Source organism: Mastigoproctus giganteus, chromosome 5, assembly GCF_048544385.1.
Source record: "Mastigoproctus giganteus isolate SK-2022 chromosome 5, ASM4854438v1, whole genome shotgun sequence".
NCBI classification, from domain to species: Eukaryota; Metazoa; Arthropoda; class Arachnida; order Uropygi; family Thelyphonidae; genus Mastigoproctus; species Mastigoproctus giganteus.
The window spans coordinates 33,905,512-33,921,498 of record NC_143579.1 but is presented as its reverse complement, the minus strand read 5'-3'; the positions used below and the strand labels follow the sequence as shown (position 1 = coordinate 33,921,498).

General features: G+C 39.9%; 1 protein-coding gene across 2 annotated transcripts in view; it reads right to left on the bottom strand.

Annotated features, from left to right (window-relative positions):
* Icmt (isoprenylcysteine carboxylmethyltransferase ste14) overlaps positions 1–15,601 on the bottom strand; it is a 50,751-nt gene extending 35,150 nt beyond the window's left edge. For both annotated transcript variants that reach the window (XM_090373136.1, XM_090373137.1), the window contains exon 1: positions 15,233–15,601. In XM_090373136.1, the coding sequence (XP_090229262.1) occupies positions 15,233–15,460 (228 nt within the window). In that variant the 5' untranslated portion in view covers positions 15,461–15,601. The remainder of the gene's footprint in view (positions 1–15,232) is intronic.
* Positions 15,602–15,987: the final 386 nt, after the last annotated feature.

The following is a 15,987-nucleotide window of genomic DNA, read 5'->3' as shown; positions in this document are numbered from 1 at the left end:
TTCTGATATTCCTTGTCAGAGACTTGGCAATTTGGAATCTCCTCTATTTGATCTTCTCTGGCTTAAAATCTCTCTACAGAATTGTGTCAAATTCATCTGTTGTCTCTACCGTTCTCCCAACTCCACTAATCACTCGGAGCTCTTTGACTTCCTCTCTTTGCAACTTGACTTTCTCCAGTCCAACTTTCCTAACAGTGAGGTAATTTTCCTTGCTGATTTTTATGTTCACAACTCCAGCTGGCTTCCATTTTCTAGTCACACCGACCCAGCTGGTTGAGATGCTGAGGCATTTGCAATTACTAAAGACCTTTCACAGATTGTTCATTTACCTACAAGAATACCAGACAATCCTAATCATACAGCCAATACGCTTAATCTTTTTCTCACAAACAACCCTTCTAAGTAAACGGTCGAAGTGAGAGGTCCTTTAGGCACTTCAGATCACAACTTGGTGATTGTCTCTTCTACAACGGAACCTTTATCTCATGGCTATTCCCAACCTCGTGTTATTTGGCATTACAAGAATGCAAAATGGGATGACCTGCGAGACTTCTTCTCTTTGGTCGTTTTACTGTTTCAAAACTTCTGATGTCAATGTTTGCTCAGATCGTGTCAGTGAAATTATTTTTGCAGGAATGGAATCCTTTATGCCACACTCCAATTTAAAATCTCGTCCTTTATCTAAACCTTGGTTTTCCAATAAATGTGCAATGACTGTTCAAGAGAATAATGTTGCATATTGTAATTGTCTTGTTTCTAATTCTTCAGTTTCATTTTCTGCCTACACCAAAGCTCGCAACAATTGTAAAGCAGTTATTAATCAGTCCAAACTAGAGTTTGAACAGGCTAAGAGTAGAAAACTTGCTTCTTGCCCTAATGGTAGCCAAGCATTCTGGTCTCTTGCCAAAGCTATTGACCGCAACTTTTGCCCACCTCTGTCCAAACCAGATGGTTCTGTTGTCACTTCAGCCAATGATAAAGCTGACCTGCTAGTATCCCATTTTTCTTCCAACTCATGTATTAATGATCTTGGTAAAACACCTCCCACCATTCCCAACACGCTGCATTCAATGCCTCCTGTGGTCTTCTGTCAAAAGGATGTCAGAAGGATTTTGACAAATCTTGATGCTAAGAAAGCTCCAGGTCCCGATGGTATTTCTCCATTTGTTCTCAAAACCCGTGCTCCTAAACTTACTCCTATTCTTGCCGCCTTTTTCACTTTCTTATTCCAAAGGTGTTTTTCCTTCTGCTTGGAAATTTCCTCATATCCAGCCAGTTCCTAAAAAGGGTGACAAATCCCTCCCATCCAATTATCGTCCCATTGCAATTACTTCTACTCTTTCTAAAGTAATGGAGAAATCAATTAACTGCCAACTCTTAAACTACCTAGAAACCTTCCATCTGATGAACGATCGCCAGTATGGATTCCGTCATGTCGATCCACTGGTGATATTCTGGCTTATGTTACCCATTTATGGACTAATTCAATGGAAAGGTTCGGTGAAACAAGTAGTTGCTCTTGACATCTCAAAGGCTTTCGATCGTGTTTGGCCTAAAGGTCTTCTAAACAAGATTCCATCTTATGGTTTGCCAACTGTTTTTAGTAATTGGTTATCCAGTTTTCTCTCTGATCACTCACTGAGGGTGATGGTAGATTGCTTTCTGTCTTCTAACTTCTCCACTAATGGAGTCCCCCAAGGTTCAGTTCTTTCACCCACTCTTTTCCTCTTGTATATTAATGACCTTCTTCCATTGACTGGAAATCCTATCCATAGTTTTGCCGATGATAGCACATTGCATTCCACTTTTCATTTTGAGAAACCTTGTCCTACTCAATCAGCTTCAACTTCTCGAAAATCAGCTACCAATTCCTTAAATGCCGATCTTCAGGTAATTCTCCAGTGGGGCAAAGACAACTTAGTCGATTTCAACCCTTCTAAAACTCAGTCTTGTCTTATACCTCGCAAAAAGGATTCTTCTGCTCCTATGCTTATCTTTAGTGACACTCTGATTTCTAGGCAAAATGATATATCTCTTTTGGGGATTACCCTGACTTCTAATCTCTCTTGGCACAAACACATTACAAATATTGCTTCCTTTGCATCTAAAAAAAAATTGGTTTTCTCTTTCGCTCTCGGCGTTACTTTTCTTGCAAACAGCTGCTCACTCTGTATAAATTGCAAATTCGGCCTGCCATGGAATATTGTTCCCACATCTGGGGTGGTGCCCCCAAAACCTCTCTCAGGCTTCTTGATACCATTCAGAAGAGGGCAGTTAGGTTAAGTAATGATTCATCTCTAACAGAGTCTCTCCACTCGCTTTCTCATAGACGTACTGTTTCTGCTGCATGCCTCTTCTACAGATACTTCCATGGGCACTGTTCTTCTGAATTGGCTTCTATAATTCCCGCTCTCTCTTTCAAAACAGTCTGAACGCGTGCTGCCACCAGCCAATATCCATTTACTGTCCAACTTCAAACTCACAGAACCAACTTTTCATCTTCCTTGTTTAATCATTCAACTGCCAATTTCTGGAACAATCTTCCTTCATACGTTTTTCCTGAAAATTACAGTCTACAGAAGTTCAAGTCCAATGTTAACAAATATCTTCTTTCTTCTTCTCAACCTCCAACCCAAGCACGGTACTAAGTACTATAGGTTCTAACACCTCTCGTGTTTGGGATTTATATAAAAAAAGAAAACGTTTCCTGTAGAAACATGGAGGTCATAATTCCACTGTATAAGGCAATTGTAAGACCACATTTTGAATGCTGTGTTCAAATACGGAGACCTAATCTGAAAAAAAGACAAAGCTTCTTGAAAGGGTCCAAAGAAGGGCAACTCGAATGGTGAGATCAGCAAACACACTCACGAAAGTATCACACACAGCAAGGTGTCCAAATTCTGAAACAACTAAAATTGAGATTCCTATAAAAAAAAAAAAAAAAGTCAGGTTATACTCCAGAACATGGGTACAACTTTGTGGGCGTGGCTTCTTTTGCTTGAATCTGTCCCGAAATTGGCCATGCCCACAACATGGTGAATTGGGTGTATCCATGTTCTGGAGATCAGCCAAAAGTGGAAAACAAAAGGGGAAATTTATTTAAACCCTCTAACTCTGTTTACTGATATTAAAAATTGGGTGCTACTTTTTTTTTTTATGAAAACCCCAAACACGAAAGGTATCAAAATCTACAGCACTTAGCACCATGCATGGGTTGAAGGAGAAGTATGAGGGGAGGGGGATGCCGGAAACTTTGCTCTAGAGACTAAACATGGCTTTCACCACTTCAAGCCTCCAATAAGCAAAGTGGTGGTATTTCACCGGTTGATGAAAGTCATCTACCACCTAAAATACTAGGTGCAAGCTACTATAGCATGCGGTCCACTGCATGCTATACGGTCTACAGAATGCTATAGTACAGTGTGCAGACTACCAGTACTATAGCATGAGATATACCGGACACTATAGTGGATGCTAAAAATATGATATATGAATAATATGCAGAAGAATAAGAGAAATTTACCTCAATGTGATCCGTAGAACATTTCCAAATGACACTCTGCAGAATTTAAATGAATATAAAATTAAAATTAAACCACATGAATTCTCACATCCACAGCAACATCAATGATTCAATGCAAAACTTTCTTATTCTTCTACATATTATTCATATATCATATTTTTAGCATCCACTATAGTGTCTGGTAGACCTCATGCTATAGTGCCAGTAGTCTGCACGCTGTAGTGTATTCTCATACTATAGTGTCCAGTAGACCAAATAGCATGTGGTAGACTGCATGCTATAGTAGCACCAAAAATTGCATATTAACTAAATGAAACCTTGCTCTTTTTTGTCTACAGTGAGGCACAGTTTTTCTGAAGAATAAAATACACTTTAACTCAAAGTACACTGACCTAAAAACTGCCAGAATTGAAATTATCATATTGCCAGTTCTGCCACCATGGAAAGCATCACACTAGGGTTGCCAGGTCCTGTGTTTTTCCCGTAAGCTTTAAGTTTTTTTGGTTGATTTTACAGGAAGTGATGTGCACAAGTGGCTTGATTTTTTTCCCAAAGTTCCTAAAGAAAATGTACCCATATCAGTAGAATAGTAGGATATTTGTTAAGTATTCCTGGCTCAAATGCTGTAGTAGAAAGGGTGTTTTTGTTAATGAAATTGAAGTGGACAGATGTCAGAAACAAAAGTCACCGAGAATTAATCGAGGCAGAGTTGCAGATTGCAATGAATTTCTCTTTTACATGTAAAGAGTTCCTTCAGTATATAAAACAGAATAAACAATTATTAAAAAGGGCAAAATGTCAAAATAAGTACAATTAAAATATAAGACAATTTGAATTTTCTTGTATTTTTTAAAACTAATTTTATCGACAAAAATCTTGCTTTTTTTTTTTTTTTTTTTTTTAAAGGAAAACCTGATGATCCTACATCAGACAGCTGATTCAGTATGGTTGTTGTACAAGTAGGGCAACAACCTCATTCTGCATACAGCAGTGGGAAAACTAGGTCTGTTACTTTGTTCTTCAATCTCATATTATAAAAGCACTTTGCTATGGTATTATATGATGGGGGGGGGGGGGAAGTCAAAAATATTTGCATTCACCCAGAAGTAGTTGTGATAGAAAGATGAAATTTTTTTTTTTGTTTGATACTTTGAAATCTCTATAGCAACCACCCATTTTTTTGGTTTCAATGCGACGATTAATTTTTTTTTTGCAGTGCTTAACGAAGTGAAGGGTCATAATAGATAACATGGAATGCAGATCAGTGATTTGGTTCCTCTTTCTGCAAGGAATATAAAGAAGATTGTTTATAGAGAAGACTGCGCAGATTGCAGTGTTGTTGCACATTGGTATAAACAATTTAAATGTGGAAGAACCTCATTACATGATGAAGAAATCCAAGGATGCCAAGCAACTGCTGTAACAGGAGTGTTGTAAAATCGAGGCATTAATCCTGGAAGAACGCGGTTATTGGTCCCAAAGAACTAGCTGTAGAGCTCCAAATTAGTGTAGAGTCTGTGGAGAACATCATTTATCGACAGTTGCATATGAGTAAAGTGTCTTTTAGATGGATCCCCAGACTTCTGAACCCTTACTAGAAGGAAAGGGCACAATGTGTGCATGAAATGTTGTTTATGTGCCAGGAAAAGCAAGAGGAGTTTCTTTCAAAGCTATTCACCATAGATGAAACTTGGATCCATCACTATGATCCCAAAACTAAGCAAATGTCAAAACAATTGAAGCATGCAGAATCACCACCCTCCAAAAAAATGAAAGAATCAATCGAGTGCTGGCAAGGTGATACTGTCAGTTTTTTTGGGATCAGTATGGTGTAAAACTAACCGATTACCTTCAAAAGGGCTGTACTGTGATAGCAAAGTATTATTCCAACCTCCTCATAAAGCTACATGATGCTATAAAAGAAAAAATATGGAGAAAGCTGTTAAAAGGTGTGCTCTTGCTCCACAATAATGTCCCTGTGCATTCCTCGCATGCTGCAGTGAGGTGTGCAAACAAATATGGGTTCGAAGTATTGCCGCATTCTGCTTATTTCCCCAACATTGCACCCTGGATTTTCCTCTTTCCTGCCCTGAAGTCCTTTCTTTGTGGAAAACACTATGCTGCTAATGATGAGGTGATTTCTGCTGCCAAATCATGGTTTAAAGGACAGTCAGAGGACTTCTACAAATCTGGACAGGGGAAGCATATTGAGAGGTGGAAAAAATGGAAGAAGTGGAAAAAGGGTATGTCTGCCAGGGGCAAAGGTTGATGACGTTGTAGAGCAGATATCATCTTTTAAGGGCACAAAAGGTGATATAGTTGTACACGTTGGCACTAATGATATCAAGAGTAGGAGACCGGCAGAATTGCTTAACAAGTACAGGTCACTGTTGAAAAAAAGCCGTGAAATAGGGTTGAATTTGAAAGTGCCTGCAATTCTGCCCAGACACGATAGGAGGGAGTATATGATGAGAGCCTTGTCGATCAATTCGGCCCTGGAAAGATGGTGCAAGGTTCAAGGGGTAGAATTTTTTTCAGCCTGGACTGTACTTGTTAACAGGAGAGATTGCTTCTACAGGGATGGGATACACTTAAATAGAAGGGTGCAAGAATATTTGCTGATGCTATCGAGGCAGTGTTAGGTGGGTCGGAAAACTGCTAGCTTGGGGGGGAAGACAAAGACAAATAGATTAACAGTAGCCACCGGCAGAGGTGAAAGAGATTCTTGCACTGCTTCTATTGGAATGAGCAGAAGCCTGAAAAACAAGATGCAGGATATTTCAGAGACTGCTGGGAGTCATTGCGGTACAAGTAAACACATGGGTTGTGTTAGGGTAGCTAAGAATAGAAATAGGTGCATGTATACTTGCGTATACACCAATGCTAGGAGTTTAGTAAATAAATTTGAGGTATTGCTTGAAACATCAAAGGCAGATATTGTTGGGATATCAGAGACGTGGTGTCACACAGATATAAGGAATGCAGAACTGGAATTTGGGGAGTACAACATCTACAGAAAGGATAGACTGGATAGGAAGGAAGGAGGGGTTATGCTATTAGTTAAGAAATACATAAAATCCAAGGAAGTGAAGCCAGTGGACATCGCTGGACAGTGCAGTGTTGAGTCAATTTGGTGTGACATAAGCATTGGGAGATCAAAATTGAGAGTAGGAGTGTGCTATAGGCCTAATGACTCTGATGAGTATAATAAGAAACTGTACAGGGAAATAGTGGGCCAGTAAATCAGAGAGTCTTATAATGGGAGATTTTAATTTCCCAGATATTGACTGGAATTTGGGGGCTGGTCACTCACACTAGGTGGCAGTGATCACAGTGTGCTGAAGTGGGATTTACTCAAAGAGGTAACTACCATTAGGGGTAAAGGGAAGGGTCATTGCTTTCGTAAAGGCGACTACGATGGACTGAGACAGTATTTAAATTCTATACAGTGGGACCAACTGATGATGTTACCAACAGCAAATGCAAAATGGGAAGCATTCAAAGAACTTATCTTGGAAACTACTAGGCTTTACATACCAACCAAGAAATATTGTTCAAGGTTTAGGCCTAAATGGATGTCAGATGAACTGATGAGGCATATGGCAGAGAAGAAACATGCATGGGATACATACAAATTAACACATGACACAGAAGCCTATGATAGATACAAGTTGATCTGTAACCAAGTTACAAAGGAGGTTAGGCAGGCGAAGGCAGATTACGAGAAATCTTTGGCAAAAGATGCAAAGAAAAACAGCAAAGAGTTCTCTACTTATGTAAACTCTAGAAGGAAGGGGATGAATTAGATTGGATCACTTGATATCGATGGTTCAAATGTTGATGATCCTGCTCAGGTAGCTAACAAACTGAATGAATATTTTGCATCGACATTCACACACGAGGAGTTATTTAGCGAGGGGAAAGCCAGAGGTGTATTCAACTCTAGCAGTAAGCTAGAGAATCTTGTAATAACTGAGAGTAAAGTGGAGGAGAAATTGTTGAAGATAAACACAAGAAAGGCACCTGGGGTGGATGGGATCTATCCAGTTATATTAAAGGAGGCAGCAAAGGAAGTAAGCAAACCCTTATGAGAGCTTCCTTGGACTCAGGGGAGGTACCCACAGACTGGAGATGTGCAAATGTGACCCCAATTCACAAAGGAGGATCAAAGGCTGACACAAGTAATTATAGACCTGTGAGTTTAACTTCTGTTCCAGGAAAATTAATGGAGGCACTAATTAAAGAAGCACTGCAGGATCATTTAGACAAGACTTCAGTTATAGCTCGGACACAGCATGGTTTTGTTAAGGGGAAGTCTTGCCTGACCAATTTGATTGGATACTATGATGCAGTCACAAAGGAACTGGATGCAGGGAATAACTTTGATATTATATACTTGGATCTTAGAAAGGCTTTTGATACTGTTGCACATGGAAGACTGCTGCACAAATTGGAGCAGTGTAACATTGGAGGCAAATTGCTGCTGTGGATAAAGGGGTGGCTGAGGGGGAGAAGACAGAGTGGTAATCAATGGACACTGCTCGTCGTGGACTAATGTTATTAGTGGAGTCCCTCAGGGCTCAGTGTTGGAACCATTATTGTTTTCTGTATTCATAAATGATATTGATGATGGTATATCAAGCTTAATGTCAAAGTTTGCAGACGATACAAAGGTAGGCAGGGTTGTCAAGGACGCTACTGACACTATGCTGCTGCAACAGGATCTGGAAAGGTTGAGCAGATGGGTTGAGAGGTGGCAAATGAAGTTTAACATTGACAAATGTAAAGTACTACACATGGGAAACAGCAACCCCAGAGCAACGTATCAACTCTGTGGTACTACACTGACAGTGGTAGAGAATGAAAGGGACCTGGGGGTGGTTGTGCAGGCAGATATGAAGTTCTCTGAGCAGTGCAGATGGGCGGCAAGAGTAGCTCATGGTGTATTGTCAATGATATATAGGAATTTTTCTAGCAGGGATAAGGAGGTGATTATTCCCTTGTACAAAGGGTACTAGGAAAGTTTTGCAATACAGCTTTGTTTATTTAATTTTTTCAAAGTAATTTCCTCTACATTCAATACACCTCTCCATCCTCTGAAACCAATCTTTAAACCAGTTCTGCCAAGTTTCACTAGGGAGTAAAGCACACTCGTTGTCCCAAGCCCGTAGAAGGTCCTCATCACCGCCTCCGTTTTAGCTTCATTTTCACATGCGGGAACAGTGCAAAGTCACAGGGAGCAAGGTCTGGACTGTAGGGAGGGTGCTCGAGAAGTTTCAGTCCTGTCGTGGTCAAATATTCGGTGCAGGCTTTGGTGCGGTGAGCTGGAGCATTATTGTGATGGAGGTACCAGGTGTCCATTCTTGACTTTGGCCGCAGGTTCTTCATAGATCCAATGACTTTAGGCAGGCATTGTTCAGTATACCACTTAGCTGTGACTGTCTTCTGCGTGTCCAAAACGACACGTTCCACAATTCCACTCGATTTGAAAAATACAGCTATCATTTTCTTCTTTACAGATCGGGATTTTCTGACAATTACGGGTGTGTCGTCATCATCAAAGACCCAAACTTTGTTTTGAGCCTTGGTCGGCAGATCGTAATAGTACAGCCAAGTCTCGTCACCTGTCACGATGTTGTTCACATACTGAGATTGTCCCTTATCAAACTTTTTTAACATCTCCCGGCACCAAGTCACACGTCGTGTCATCTGCTCTTCAGTCAGTTGATGCGGCACCCAGAGAGAACAAAGTTTCTTCACGTGCAAATGATCTTGCAGAATCGAACGAATTGCTGGTGCATTTAGGCCCAAAGTATCCTCTATCTGTTGGTAGGTTACTCGCCTGTTTTCGTCAAGCATTTTCCTCACAGCAGTAACGTTTTCCTCCGTAACTGACGTTCGTGGCCTTCCCGGCCTCTCAGAATCCTCCAGAGTGAAATTTCCCCTTTGGAATTCTCTATACCACCTGAATATCGTTGTACGATGTGGACAATCATCATCTAGTGCAAGAGTCATTTCTTCTAAGCACTTATGGTTAAACCACACACGAAATTATACCGCAAAACTGTCCTTATCTCATTTCGTGACCACGATGCCATCGCAAGCACTGTACTTGTTAACAGGACAAGTACAGTGCTTGCGATGGCATTGTATCATTAGTACTACTAATGAATAACTGAGCCCATCGACTTGGCGCGGCGGCTACTATGCACGTATGAACATGTCTCAACATGCAGCAACAAGCAGCTTCCTGTGATTCATTGTTGCGTCATATTGCAAAACTTCCCTAGTACCCTTTGTATAAGGCAATGGTCAGGCCACACCTAGAGTGCTGTATACAGGTCTGGAGGCCTCATTTCAAGAAGGATGTAGAGATGCTGGAACGAGTACAGAGAAGAGCAACAAGATTAGTGAATGGAACAAAGGGGTGCTCTTATGAAGAAAGGCTTAAGTTTTGAAAATTACAGTGTCTGGAGACTAGGCACCAGCGAAGTGATCTGATAGAGGTGTATAAAGCCTTGAATGGTTTGAGCATGCTCAATGCTGATGGGATTCTTCCTCTCGCTCAGAATAATCACCTGAGAGGGCATAAATTCAAATTGAGGAAAGACGGATGTAGGATAGACGTGCGGAAATTTGCCTTTAGCCAGCGGGTGGTTGGTTGGTGGAACAGACTTCCATCCCTTGTCGTGGAAGTTGATAGCCTAAATAAGTTTAAGGCTCAGCTTGACAGGTATTTTGAACGAACAGAGGGGTGAAGTGGTTTTTTTTTTTATTTATTTATTATTTTTATTATTTTGGCTGATGCTGCATAAGCTTGCTTTCTTGCATCAAATGCCTCTACTAATGCTAATGCTAAAATGTGTTATTTTGTCTGGTAACTATGTTGAAAAAGTGTAATACCTGGTGTTTGCATCAACCTCCTATCACAACTACTTCTGGGTTCAAATCTTTTTTTGAACTCCTCACAATACTCTAAATAAAAAGAACTGTTCCAATGAAGAAGTATACTGCTATTCATTTAAAATATATGTCATTATTCATACCTGGGTTAAAACCCATAAATTTTTTCCCACTGACATTACCTCCCCCCCATATTTGTTGGAGGTGATATCAGTGGGGGAAGCAGTCATTGTGAAGACCTGAACGCCTCAGTGACAATATATACTCACAATATGTGAGATAAGTGCCCACTGATTTGGTCCCAAAAACTGCAGGAGCCTGGGTGTGAGGAAGTGGTATACACTAAATAAAAAGCATATTTCCACTTAAGCAAGGCTTTTTATTTAAAATAGTACAATACCAATTCACAGTGAAGTTCTTTCACAATATGAGATTGATGCATGAAGTAGCAAATTTAGTCTACTTACTGCTAAGTACAGAACAAAGCTATGTTCTCTTTTTACAATGTTTTACAGAATTTGAAACATGAAGTTTGGCCTAAATTTGCTTTTGTATGGCTGTTGAGGAGAATGGACAGGACAGCAGAAGCGTTTAAGAATTCCAATGGGGACTAAAATTGTAGTGTTGCTTCTGACAACTGCAATGATTAAAAAGCATCCACACAATCTTAAAAAAATAAAAAATACTCACTTCCTGGATTTAAATGTATGGGTAGTGACAGTTGGAATTTGTACGGGCAACATCAGAGTTCTTTTCAATTTAAATTCCCTGAATTCCCTTTAAATTCCCTGCCAGACATACCCTTGCCCCGGAACAGGACCAGGGTATGTCTGGCAGGGACAAAAGTTGATGACATTGTAGAGCAGATATCATCTTTTAAGGGCACAAAATGTGATATTGTTGTACACGGTGGAACTAATGACATTAAGAGTAAGAGATCTGCAGATTTACTCCACAAGTACAAATCAATGTTGAAAAAATTGCGAGTTAGGGTTGAATGTGAAAGTGTCTGCAATTCTGCCCAGACACGATAGGAGGGAGTATACGATGAAAGCCTTGTCAATCAATTCGGTCCTGGAGAGATTGTGCAAGGCTCAAGGGGTAGAATTTTTTTCAACCTAGTCATGCTTGTTGACAGAAGAGACTGCTTCTACAGGGATGGGGTACACTTAAATAAAAAGGGTGCAAGAATATTTGCTGATGCTATCAAGGCAGTGTTAGGTGGGTCAGAAAACTGCTAGCTTGGGGGAATACAAAGACTAAAAGGTTAACAGTGGCTGCAGGCAGAGGCAAAAGTGATTCTTGCATTGCTTCTATTAGAATGAGCAGCTGCATGGAATGCAAGGCAATGGAGATTTCCAGGACTGTTGGGAGTCTAGTGGAACAAATAAATACATGGGCTGGGTTAGAGTAACTAAAAGTAGAAACAGGTGCAGGTATACTTGCATGTACACCAATGCTAGGAGTGTAGTTAATAAATTTGATGAGCTTGAAGTGCTAATCACGACATCAAAGGCAGATTTTGCTGGGATATCACAGACGTGGCGTCACAGATATAAGCAGTGCAGAATTGGAATTTGGGGGAGTACAATGTGTACAGAAAGGATAGACAGAACAGGAAGGGAGAAAGAGGTTATGCTGTTAGTTAAGAAACACAAAGTCTAAGGAAGTGCATCCAATTGCTGTTGGTGGACAATGCAATGTTGAGTCTGTTTGGTGTGACATAAGCACTGGGAAAGGAAAAATGAGAGTAGGTGTGTGTGTTATAGGCCTAATGAATGTGGCGTCACAGATATAAGACGTGGCGTCACAGATATAAGCAGTGCAGAATTGGAATTTGGGGGAGTACAATGTGTACAGAAAGGATAGACAGAACAGGAAGGGAGAAAGAGGTTATGCTGTTAGTTAAGAAACACAAAGTCTAAGGAAGTGCATCCAATTGCTGTTGGTGGACAATGCAATGTTGAGTCTGTTTGGTGTGACATAAGCACTGGGAAAGGAAAAATGAGAGTAGGTGTGTGTGTTATAGGCCTAATGAATGTGATAAGTATAATGAGCTATTGTGCAGAGAAATAGTGTGCCAGTAAATCAGAATGTCTTATAATGGGGGATTTTAACTTTCCAGATATTGCCTGGACATTGCCAGAAGTTTATCAAACTAACAGGCAGCTAAGTGATTTTGTAATAACTGAGAGAAAAGTGGATGAGAAATTGTTGAAGTTCAACATAAGGAAGGCACCTGGGGTGGACAGGATCTATCCAGTTATATTAAAGGAGGCAGCAAAGGAAGTAAGCAAACCCTTGGCCATAATTATGAGAGCTTCCTTGGACTCAGCGGAGGTCCCCATGGACTGGAGGTGTGCAAATGTATCACCAATTCACAAAGGGGGTTCAAAAGGTGACACAAGAAACTATAGATCTGTTAGTTTAACTTGTATTCCGGAGAAAATAATGGAATCACTGATTAAAGAAGCATTGCAGGATCATCTAGACAAGACTGCAGTAATAGTTAAGACACAGCATGTGTTTGTTAAAGGGAAGTCTTGTCTGACCAATTTAATTGGATACTATGATGTGGTCACAAAGGAACTGAATGTCAAAAACAATTTTGATATCATATACTTGATATCAAATTGATATATTTGATATAAAGAGTATATCAATTTGATATAAAGAGTATATCAATTTGATATACTTGAGTATCTAGCACCTGCGCGGTGATCTGATTGAGGTGTATAAGGCCTTGAATGGGTTGAGCACGCTGAATTCTGATGGGATCCTTCCACTAGTTCAGATTACGAACCTAAGGGGGCATAAATTCAAATTAAGAAAGTAAAGATGTAGAATAGATGTGCGGAAATTTGCCTTTAGCCAGCGGGTGGTTAATTGCTGGAACAAACTTCCATCTGTCGTGGAAGTTGATAGGTTGAATAAACATTGTGGAAGTTGATAGGACAGGCATTTGGAGGGAATGGTGCGATTTTTTTTTTTTTTTTGGCTGATGCTGCATAAGCTCATAACACTTGCTTTCTTGCATCACATGCCAATACTACTACTACTACTTGGATTTCTGGAAAGCTTTTGATACTGTTCCACACAGAAGACTGTTGTACAAATTGAGAGGTGTGGGATTAAAGGTAAGTTACTACAATGGATAAAGGAATGGTCGAGTGGGAAACAACAGAGTGGTAATCAATGGACACTGCTCTTCGTGGACAAATGTTATTAGTGGAGTTCGCCAGGGTTCTGTGCTGGGCCCATTGTTGTTTTGTGTATTCATCAATGATATTGATGAAGGTATATCAGGATTAATGTCCAAGTTTGAAGATGATACAAAGGTTGGCAGGGTTGTTAACGATAGTAAAGACAGTATGCTACTCCAACTGGATCTAGATAAGTTTGGCAAATGGGCTGAGAAGTGGCAACTGAAGTTTAACATTGACAAATGCAAAATACTGCATACGGGTAACAATAACCCAAGAGAAATGTACCAACTGTGTGGTACTACACTCAGGAAGTGGAAAGTGAAAAAGACCTAGGGGTTATTGTACAGTCAAATATGAAGTTTGCTGGGCAGTGCAGACAGGCTGCCAGGGCAGGTCATGGAGTCTTGTCAATGATACATAGGAATTTTGCTAGCAGAGACAGCGAGGTGATTATCCCATTATACAAGGCAATGGTCAGGCTACACCTAGATTACTGTGTACAGGTCTGGAGACCTCATTTTAGGAAGGATGTAGAGTTGCTAGAACGAGTACAAAGAAGGGCAACAAGATTGGTGAGGGGAACAAAGGGGTGATCTTATCAAGTAAGGATTAAGTTTTGCAAATTGCAGTGCCTGGAGAGTAGGCACCTGCGAGGTGATCTGATTAAGGTGTACAGGGCCTTGAATGGGTTGAGCAAGCTGAATACTGATGAGATTCTTCCTCTTGCTCAGATTAAGAACCTGAGGGGGGCATATATTCAAATTGAGGAAAGGCAGTTGTAGATTAGATGTGCAGAAAATTGCCTTTAGCCAGCAGGTGGTTGATTGGTGGAACAGACTTCCATCTTTTGTTATGGAAGTTGATAGCTTAAATAAATTCAAGGCAGAAATAGACCAACATTTCGAACGAATGGATCAGTGAAATGGGAAGGGGTTTTTTTTTTATTTTATTTAGCTGATGCTGTATAAGCTTGCTTTCTTGCACCATGTGCCTCTACTAATGCTAATGTTCTTAGGAGGTGCATTTAGTAACCGCCATATCCCTTGCTATACTGCCATTGCTTGGGGTGGGGCCTTACGATTGTTTTCGTATTTAGCCCAGGGGCTCATATCTGGTGAGTATGGGCTTGGCACATCCAGGATCCTAAGTTGAATATCAGCATTGTTCTTTTTCTTGGTGATTCCTTTCTCTCTCTCCCGGTAATTCCTAAAATAAATTTTTTTTGGGTGGTGCAGCATAAGCCTCAAGCTTCCTTACACTATATGACTAATAATAATAATACTAATAACGGTTGAAGGACCTATTTGATCTCGCCGGGGATAATGGAATTTGTAGTTTCACTACTGCAGCAATCGTAACCACTGTGCTGATCGCTATGGCGCTTTCACAGAATACATACAGATATATGTGTTAGATGTATGTGTTTATTCATCCAGGAATCAGGTATACTGATTCCTGGATGAATAAATACTGTAGCGTTATTCGGACATTATTTTTTCAAGTATAGCCGAAGATCAGTGAAGTCAAATTTCTGCTACAGACATGAGTGTCATGAATAATTCCTAATAAAAAAAAAAAAAAACATCAAATAACTTACCTTATAAGCATGACCTCTCGACCGGTAGACATAATACAAATGGGCATGGATAATTAAAGAATATACTGCAAATAGCAAAATCCAATAATCATTTATAATTAAATGTAACGTCCTATTAATTAGAGACACAACTGGAAATAACACTACTGTTGAAGACACACAAAAACAGTACAAACTTATCCTTCCGTTCGTACTAAGCCCACATTTCACAGAAGAGTGCCAAGCCATACTTCAAACATTACCTTATAGCTCAAAAGCTATTTACATCCACAATAACTTCTGACAGCAAAGTTTTATTTATTTGTTAAATCCAAACCTGCAGCGCCGTTTAGACGAACTGCTTTCATATGTGTTAAATAAATAAAGTGAGAACCACATAACTTTCAATAAACTCTGTTCATTAATTTAGACCTCATTTTATAATTTAAACTTCAGAAAATACCATTAATAATATGACACGACAACCATCAACTTCGTTTCACAGAATTTATGTGGTCAGACCAGAACTACTATATATTAGGCCATAGTTCATTCGAAAAATTCAAAAAAATATAGGGGGCGCACTGTATTTCGTAAAATAACACTGCTGCATAACGGCAAGTATGCCTAAGCTTTTATTATATTGTTATTTATTTAGTTTAAGAGCCAAAGAAAATAAGGCCATGAAGTGTTACTGGATGGTATCTGTAAATTGCATGGATCCTATCGTCAGTTTGTGTGTAATGCGGGTGAAAAACAATTCCTCAGCCCTCAAT